Source organism: Mytilus californianus, unplaced genomic scaffold (assembly GCF_021869535.1).
Source record: "Mytilus californianus isolate M0D057914Y unplaced genomic scaffold, xbMytCali1.0.p SCAF_10, whole genome shotgun sequence".
Lineage (NCBI taxonomy): Eukaryota > Metazoa > Mollusca > Bivalvia > Mytilida > Mytilidae > Mytilus > Mytilus californianus.
The window spans coordinates 79,699,998-79,710,603 of NW_026262582.1; the positions used below are offsets into that span (position 1 = coordinate 79,699,998).

Consider the following 10,606-nt stretch of genomic DNA (forward strand, 5'->3'; position numbering starts at 1 on the left):
ATGGGGACTAACTGTGCACTGCTTATTGCGGACCTGTTTCTGTATTGTTATGAGTTACAATTTATGACTAAAACCAGCAAAGACCCATCGAAACAACATCTGATTCAAAACTTTAATAATACTTTTATATATTTAGAAGATATATTGGCTCTAAATGATGACGACTTTAGTATGTACACTAAAGAGATTTATCCTGCTGAACTGACCTTAAATAAAGCTAATACCAACAATGAACACTGCCCTTTCCTGGATCTTGATATCTATATCTTTAACGGGAAGCTTAATACCAAAACGTATGACAAAAGGGATGATTTTTCATTTCCTATTGTTAAATCTTAATTAAAGAACAATTAAAAACAAACGGTTGACTTTTTAAAAACAATCATGACGTGGATGAAAACTTGGAAGAATTCTAAATACATGTATGGATTTGTTCTACAACCAAAAAGATGACGTATTAAAGTTGTTCATCGCAAAAGACCCTTTAATATAGATTGCAAAACAGGTAATATTTGCAAGATATCATACTAGTACTGTAAATCTTCAAATGTAACATCAATATCGTTTTTTTATTTTTCACAGAGTTCTTTACTTTCATACAAAACATGTCTGGCTACTGATCCAATTGTTGTATTTAGATATTTAATATTGTTAAAATCATGAGTAAATTTATAAAAACGAATATATAAATGTATACCAAAGTTTTCTGACCAATTAAAATTATTCTCAAACAGCAGCGAGAGCTGTTGCCAACTAGGTCTTACAAACGTTTTATTTTCAACATGAATTAAATCCGGGTACTTTTTAGATAACAAATACGGCACAATTGTTGAATGATAACCCCACTGACTTGTGTTGTACGTTTTGTATTCGGCATACCAAATGTTTAGGAAAGTTGCGTTTTTCTCTGCTAGAATGAGACCATTACTGAGATTCCAATCAACTGCACGACTCAAAGTAAACGGATATTTCCGTAGAGGATCCAGAGATCTAAGTATAATCTCATCTGTGTCAATGTAAATGCCTCCAAACCCTGCAACAGAGATGCTAAAAGTAGAGTGCATAAACATATGCAAAGTCGTTTCAGCAGAACAAATTGAATATTAAAATGAGGTATAAAAATAAATCAATAAAAACGATCACTTATTTTATCATATACTTAGAGTAAATAACTTATATGTTTTACAGTATGATAAAGCATTACATTTACGTGAATTCCATATTTTCCAAAATGGTGCTTAGCGGGCTGAAATGTAACATTTATTAACAGCTTCTGGTTATTATCGCATGCCTTTCCGTAAAGCTATCGCATGCACTTCAAGGGAACGTTTTTTTTTTTGTGAAAAACATAACAAGATCGAATAAAAACAAATATTAAGAAACAGAAAAATATAAAACAAAAAGTTAATACATGCATTTTACCAAAGTTTTAAATATAGCTCTTGTCTGCATTTCTTCTGCTGAAGTATATCCTAAAAAGATCATTACATGTCATTTTTCATATCATACCCTTCATCGGCCCTCGTTCATCATATCATCCCTCGAGCCTTTCGATATATTGACCTAAGGCCGATAGAGTGTCCGATATGAAGTATGCCATGTACTAATCTATACATATCGATCAATACATACATCGATCAATAAATAAATTGATCAATTCGCACATTGTTCAATAAACATATCAATTAATACATACATCCATCAATACATATATCGATTAATACATACATCGATCAATAAACAAATCGAACAATAAACAAACCACACCCTCTTCACTTATCAACTAAATAATCAATAATTTATACTTGAAATAATCACCAAATCAATAAAGGTAGCTGACGAGTAAGCAAATAACAATGAATACAGCAGGTCCCAACCAAAATCATACCAAAATATTATAATAGACCTATTTGTATTAAAGGAGAGACAATTCAATCCTTATACGTAAGGGGAGACAATCCAAACTTTTTTTATATTAAAGGGGGATACTTTTTTTTAATTAATGTCCATCGTCTATGGGTGAATAAGACAGAACGACAATTTACAACCTTTTCACGAAAGGGAAGGCAACTTGTTCAAAACGTTTTGACGTAAAGGTTTTTATGAAAAATACAATTTACACATTTTTAGTACAGGGGCCAAGGGGAGACAACAAGATGAACGCAAAGACAAACCTATTCCCTCTGGTTGATCAATTTTACAATAACCAAACGCGAAGACGTGGTATGATTGCCAATGAAAAAATGTCTACCATCGACCAAAAAAGGAATGTTGACCACGACAGATTTGTACAATGGTGTACTCACTCTATCTATCAAAAACAAAAGAACACGGATGTGAGGGCCACTGCATAAATGTACAATGATGTACTTACTCTATCTATCAAAGACCGAAGAACAATGATGTGAGGGCCACTACGTGTATGTACAATGGTGTACTCACTCTATCCATCAAAGATCTAAGGATGAGTATGTGAAAGTCACTACATGTACGTACTAGAGTGTACTCACTCTATCAATCAAAGATCTAAGGACACGGATGTGAAAGTCACTACATGTATGTACAATGATGTTCTCACTCTATCCATCAAAGATCTAAGGACGAGGATGTGAAAGTCACTACATGTACGTACAAGGATGTACTCACTCTATCCATCAAAGATCTAAGGACGAGTATGTGAAAGTCATTACATGTATGTACAAGTATGACTTTTGTACTCACTCTATCCATCAAAAATCTAAGGACGAGTATGTGAATGTCACTACATGTACGTTATAGAGTGTACTCACTCTATTCATCAAAGATCTAAGGACGAGTATGTGAAAGTCACTACATGTACGTACAAGGAAGTACTCACTCTATCCAGCAATAGTAAAAGGGCAAGGATGTAATACAATACAGCTTTGTACAAGGATGTACTATCGTTATCTTTAAATAACCACAGGACAAGTATGTTTGGGCCACAACAGGTATGTAAAAGAATGTACTCACTATTTCCACAAAACACAAAAGGACAAGGAGGTGAGGGTCACCACAGGTATATAAAAGGATGTACTCACCTTACCTATCAAAGACCACACGACAAGGATATGAGGGTCACTATACGTATATAATCAAGGATTTACTCACTCTATCCACAAAACAGAAAAAGACACGGATGTTAGGGTCAATACAGGTTTGTACAAGGATGTACTCCCTCTATCCACCAAATACCAAATGGCAAGGATTAAAACAAGTATAGGTATGTAAAGAATGTACTCACTCTATCCACAAAACACAAAAGATAAGGATGTGAGGGCCACTACAGGTACATAAAAGGATATACTCACTCGATCCATAAAACACAACAAGATAATGATGTGAGGGTCACTACAGGTATAAAAGGATGTACTTACTCTATCTACCAAATAAAAAATGACAAGGATGAAAACAAGTACAGGTATATAAAAGGATGTACTCACTCGATCCCCCAAAGACCAAATGACAAGGATGAAAACCTATATAGGAATGTACAAGCATGTACTCACCTTATCTACCAAAGACCAAAGTAAAGGGGTGTGCTGCATATTTATGTGCGAGCATGTACTCACTCTGTAAAGCCTGTATTCTGCCGATATCGGCTTTGTGTTCAATATTACCAAGGGGTTTTCCGAATACATCTTCCGGTGGACTTCTTTGAACATGCATTATATTTGGCACCAAAGTCAATAGATATTCCCAGTATGTTCCGAATGGAAGGCGGTCTCCATGTACCAAAATAAGACACGGTTTCAAAAATCTACTGGCACTAAGAAAACTAAGAAAATGATAAAGATTCATTTCTCGTTTAGAAAACCAAATGTAATGAACTAAGTTTGGGACCGGTTCTTCATCATGACAATTCTCCATTACAAATGTCCGGAGGCATTCAGAATTTTCCGGGAAAACCTGAACTGTTGCCATTCGCTTAACATTCATAATTTCTATATCAGGTTTTATAATCTGACAATTGATACGAGCTTGCACGTGCTCCGACATATTTGTTATATCAGGCATATCTGCGCATGGTACTTTACAATTGAAATTCCAGTTATCCGAATTTTCCACCGGACATCTAAACGAAGTTTGATTTTTTTTTCGTTCTTCATGAACATCATTGGTTAAAGTAGTTTACACCCCAGTTCTATTGTTATACTTCATGGTTTCTATTTCTGAAACAAGTGTAGATTGAATAGATCTATTGTTACGAATAACAATGGATTTTGACCACAGGGTGTGACGAGCGGGGTTTCTGGAAACCCCTGCTTCTACATCCCGCAAACAAAGTCCATTGTTATTCGTAACAATAGATATTGATTATTTTTTAAATAGCATGAACATAAGAAATAACTAATAGTGTTCACTACAAATTGTTTCATGATATTAAAAAAAACACATTTTAGGAAATTCCAATAAGCATCTATATGGAATTCAAAAATAATCCTTTAAATACTCTTAATTTTGCTTGAAGGTATTTTTTTATCCCAGCCATATGTCTCTATTCTAAAGCATTGATCTTTAAAAAAAATATGGATTCTAACTTCCGGTCCCCCGCCCCCCTCTCCGGTTACCCAGTGGCCGATCCGGGGTTGGGGGTTCCGCGGGTTGGACCAGACTTTTATTTAAAAGATCAATGCATTTGAATGGTTGGACCCCCCTTTTTCTCTTGAGTTGGGAACCCCCGGCTTGATCAGCCCCTGATTGCCCCCCCCCCCCCCCCCCAAAGGGAGTTCCTCAATATTAGATATTGTATGTTGAGCGTGTCTGGTAGTCGGGTTTCTAATGCAGACACACATATCTCTTAGTATGTTCGAATATGAATGTTTGTTTATTCTCGAGAAGAGGGGGGGGGGGGTTCTACCAAATCCAACGCTTGCCACAAAATGTCGTCCGTCTTATATCCGTCCATATTGACAACTGTATACCAGGAGCATGATGTATTTTTTGTTTGTAATAAGAATACACGTAAAACTCAACCTTGACCTGCTGATCCATATTAGCACATGGATTTAACGGGAATATGCAAAACAACTTTCCATTTGTAAAATATACTCACTTGTCAAAGTTTGAACGAAGATAACCAAAGAAAGGTTACTAGTGGGGTTTCATGTAATACAAATTCTCTTATAAATCATGGTTTGATATTGTCAATAAATATGCTATCGTTTTTTTTTTTTTCATTTAAAAATCAATGTTAACAAATATAGAGTTTAGAATGGGGTGTAAGTTAGTTATACACCTCGGGATACGGCGTGTCTGGATAAGAAACCCATCCGGCCTCCGGCCGACGGGGTTTCTTATCCAGACACACCTATCCCTCGGTGTATAACTATTACTTCCCTTGTTAAATATGTCCTGTCACTTAATAAAGCATGGTTGTGGGATATGTGTACAGGACTGGAACCAACATCGAAAGCTCTCTGGTTATCTAAAACCAGAAAAAAATATATATATGAGAGAGAGAAGGAAAGAGAAAATAAATATAAGAGATAGATACGGAAATAGACAATCTAACTGATATATTATACAAGATGTTCAACAATTTGACATATAACCATGAAATTAAAAAGGTTACTCAGCTTGAAGACAATCCCGATGACATGGTTTTGAATAAAACCAAATCAACAAAATTGGTTTGTTGTTGTTGGCTGAACGTCATGGGGCAATTTTTTGTTATGCATATTCATGACTTTACTAATAAAATTCTTTTGTATTCACATTTTTTTTTTTTTCTGCAATCAGTTTTCGATAAACGGATTAAGTTTTTGTCAATACAGTCCAGTTTTAAGGATTTGGTCACATGTGTGTGTATACTCACGTCATTGTGTTGTTATTCTTACGGCATCGTATTGTTGTACTTACGTCATCGTGTTGTTATACTTACGTCATCGTGTTGTAATACTCACAATCGTGTTGTCATACGAACATCATCGTGTTGTCATACTTACGTTATCGTGTAGTCCTTCTTACGTCATCGTGTTATCATACCAACGTCATCGTGTAGTCATACTTACGTCTTCATGGTGTCATAATTACGTCTTCGTGTTATTATACTTACGTCATCGTGATGTTATACTTACATGTACGTCATCGTATTGGCATACTTACGTCATCGTGTTGTTATACTTACGTCATCGTGTTGTTATACTTACTTCATCATGTTGTCATACTTATGTCATCGTGTTGTCATACTTACGTCATCGAGTGGTAATAGTGACATCATCGTGTTGCCATACTTACTTCATCGTGCTGTCATACTTACGTCCTCGTGTTGTTAAGGATATGTTATCGTGTTGTCATACTTATGTATGAGAAAATCAATGCATAAATTTCCTCTTTTGACGATGAAATTTATCACACATATCCTGTTTGAATTATTTAACACAAGTCATTTTGGGGCCCTTTATATCTTGCTGTTCGAATAATGTGATGAGAGAATCTTATTCCTCCTTTGGAAAAACAATTGATACTTACCACTACTGTCAAATATGGGTTGTTCCACTCGTGCATAAAATTGTTCTAAATTATATACTATGTGTTGGTTTCTAAACATCAAAATTAGGCCTAAAACTAGGAAAATAATTAAATTTCTCATATTGTTTCACATTTGTTCCTAGTATATATATTCAATTGTGTATGAAAAAGAACCCCCATCTGCTGTATTGATGTATCTTTAATTTATGCAAGAAGATGACAAGTGATGACCACGACACATTAACCGAGTATGAGAAATAAACTGGACAATGTAAATCAATGCATCAATTTCCACTTTAGACGAGAAATTCATTATACACATGAATAAAAGGAATGCAATATTGTTGCTTGTTTAGCCTCCACTGGTAGAACAAAGAGCCACCTCCAGGCGTTTAAAATTTGAACACATGTTGAAAATACGACATAAAGCTGGTTGAATTTAAGTGCACATATTTAACAGTTAAACTGTGATTTTTTTTAAATTCTAAGACGTCTATCTATCTTTATGTATAAAAGATCTTTTTTGTTACATCTTGTGATCCGTTTATTTGGCAATCGCCAATGGCAGTCAGCAGGATTTAAGAACATTGGTTGTTCGACCTGCTAGTCAAATGCGTTTTGTTAAAATATACTTTTTCACTCATTTGGTCTTTTGGAAAATGTTGTTTGTGCTGTATTTAGACCCCTCTACAAAGAAATTTGTTTTGCATGCACACGTATAAAAATTGCGGTTTTTATCCAACGCAATCATAGGTTTGAACGTTTTTTTCAATTTAGACTTGTTTATATTTTTTCGTTTGGGCTTGTGTTATATTTGCCTTCGGGTTTATATGATCCGTTCATCCTATTTTGACTCTTTCAAAATTCAAGAGTCTATCCTAAATTGAGGTAAATTATATGGCCTTCCAAATACCGGTTCGATTCCTAACATCACTGAAGAGACATTAATTGTCGAAATCCGGATATGGTGTACAAATTTTTGCACCTCATGTTTGCGGTATACCATCTTTTCCGCAAGTTTATTGTTTTCTGTTTGGTAATAAATTAATAAAAGATCTATTTTGTTACATCTTGTGATCCGTTTATTTTGCAATCGCCAATGGCAGTCAGCAGGGTTTAAGAACATTAGTTGTTCGACCTGCTAGTCAAATGCGTTTTGTTAAAATATACTTTTTTCACTCATTTGGTCTTTTGGAAAATGTTGTTTGTGCTGTATTTAGACCCCTCTACAAAGAAATTTGTTTTGCATGCACACGTATAAAAATTGCGGTTTTTATCCAACGCAATCATAGGTTTGAACGTTTTTTTCAATTTAGACTTGTATATATATATATATATATATATATATATACTAGAACACACCTGCGACATCGCGGGTCCGTGACTGAATTACAGTACCTACGCCTTATTTTCAGCCTTGATGTTTAGTTTTAGAATTGTCATTTGATAAAGTCATGCTGATTATAAGGTGCACAGTTTTCATCTGCTTTCAAAATCTTTCTGTTTGAATTCGTCCTAGTTTTCTTACTACAACCGGAAACTACTTGTTGATACATGATTATTTTTTTGGTCAATGATTGAATTTAGTAGTGTCAATCCCTGTATATATAATGACGAAGTTCGTGTGTGATTATGACCCGTGTATATAGCTTATCCCATTTACACCGTTTGGTGGTGCGCCTGACAGAGGATGAACGTCCAGATTAGGTAACAGGTAACATGTACTATTGGTATCGGTGTCGGATTCGACCCGGAACTTGTTAATTATTGGTAATAATAATATAAATTTTCATCAACACCATTGTCCTATATTAGTTATATATAAAGTTGAATTATTTGATTCATCGTTTTTACATTAAGCGGGCTAAAAAAGTTGGGCTTCGTTATTTTAGAAGTATAGATAGTTAAAAAGATACAGGAGATTGAAAAAGTGGTATCACGTGACATTTTTGTTTGCATATCCCTAAAGTGTTTTTAACACAGGCGAGTTAAGCAAATGTAATGATTTTAAAAGATTTCCACTTAAAAAAAGTTCTAGTTCAACCCCCTCACCCTGATGGAACCCTTTGGTATGGTGACATCGCCGATATGTAACACAGTTGATGTTTGGATACAGACGATGTTGTATTGATCCCAGCAATGCATAGATTGTGTGTGTAAAATAAAATCGGAAACGGTAAAACGAACTATCTCGGAAATAAATCATTTGCCTTATCTCGTTTTTAAATTAGTATATGGCATTCATATGCATAGATTGAGAACAGTTGTTTAAATTAATGCACAAAATTCATTAAATTGTTTACATGTATACATGTATATGAACATAGGTGACGTTTATAACAGTCTTAGACGTAACTTCATAGGGAAGAAACAATCGCTTTTATTATACTTCATGTTAAAATGCTAGATTTTTTTCGGTTTATACGAAGGAGATAATTTACTCGTTCCCATGGCTTCATTTTCCTGATATTAGGAAGCCTTTTGTGTTGTCAGACAAGTAAAGGAAGTCAAGTTTGAAGCGCTGTGATTAGATGTTTGGATATATATATAATATATATTTTATTTTCTATTTATTAATAACTGAAGTGCGTATAATTACAAGATAACTTTTGAAACACATGGAAATATTTTTGGTGAAGTACTCGAAAAAGCTTTCATTTTTCGTTAATTCTATGTAAAATGACGGTAGTCATGGATACTATAAACAAGCTCCGTTCGAAGATGGTCATGCTACCATTTGACTTCAATTTCAAAAACTAAATAATAAAGTTCTAATATCTCGCGTAACTGTTGTGCCCTTGTTTTTATTTTAAAAAGTGGCAAATTTAGATGATTAGTATTGTCGCCTATGGAGGAAAAAATACTACCGCTTTCCCTTTTACTCTATAACTCTTCTATTTGCGGAGACGCTTTATCAATTGTGCGCCATATCAAATACGTATTGTTGTAATGTACAAGACGCCATAGTTTATTATTTTCAATTTCAAAGGTAGTAATAACAGAGAGCATTCAGTAAAATAGATTATATAGCACAAAGATTAGAGAGTGAGAGAGCTGCAAATTGTTAATTTTTGTATCTATAATAAAAGAGGGGCAAAAGATACCAGAGGGACAGTCAAACTCAAAAATCGAAAATAAACTGACAACGCCATGACTAAAAAAGAAAAAGACAAACAGACAAACAAATAGTACACAAAACACAACAAAGAAAACTAAAGACTAAGCAACACGAACCTCACCAAAAACTGGGGGTGATCTTAGGTGCATTAATAATCCAGGGAGCTCTATAGCGTTTAGCCTTAAACTGCCAATCTACAGTAGCAAGTCTCATATTAAAGAAGTTTAGTTGGTGCCAATAGGAAAGCGTATACCTTTTATAATGTCGTATCAGCTTACTAGTACCTTTACAATTTATATTGGTTATTGTGAAGTTACAATAATAAAGACAAAGTAGATTTTATACAATACATTTAATGTATAAATACAAAAATATATTCATATATGACAGGACGGATGAAAACGACGTTTTACTAGGTGCATTGTTTAAATTACATGCGTCCTCATTACAACAGGTGGTGCATATCCAGCTACTTCCTGTTTGATCACATGGGTCGGATTCCGAATGTTCTTTTATTTGCATGTGACACGAGGAATTTTTCGTACAGGTCTTGATTATTGAAAGCTGTTCGCTTACCTCTGTAAAAAAGAAAATAAATAACACATCACTTAATATGTTAAAGTTATGGTAAATAATTTAAATATGTCGTATTTGCTTCTTAACAAAATATCTATAAGAGAATGAAATACGCAGTATAATCCTCAATGTCTTCTGTTTACTTGTGTTGACCGGTTGCTGACTCATTGACGCATACTCCACATTTCGTCCGTACAAAATGAATAGGACCACTTTTTTACAATATATTTGTGAATAAATTAACGAGTAAGTCATCAAATTCACATTAGTAGTAGCGAAAAAAACTGACATGATTCGAAGAGGTTTCTAAACACAATACATCTTACTAATGGAACTTTCGCTAGTTGAAGTAAGGTTAATTATATGTATCAGCGGGAAAAAAAGTATGACAAATAAAAAGTTGGTACAATGTAATGCCCA

At 34.3% G+C, this 10,606-nt stretch overlaps 1 protein-coding gene across 1 annotated transcript; it reads right to left on the reverse strand.

Moving 5' to 3' along the window:
- Nucleotides 1-569: 569 nt before the first annotated feature.
- Nucleotides 570-4,035, reverse strand: LOC127719192 (uncharacterized). Its single transcript, XM_052225213.1, has 2 exons — nt 3,591-4,035; nt 570-1,033 (listed from the first exon to the last, which is right to left on the reverse strand). The coding sequence occupies exons 1-2, from the start codon at nt 4,033-4,035 to the stop codon at nt 570-572; spliced, it is 909 nt and encodes a 302-aa protein (XP_052081173.1).
- Nucleotides 4,036-10,606: the final 6,571 nt, after the last annotated feature.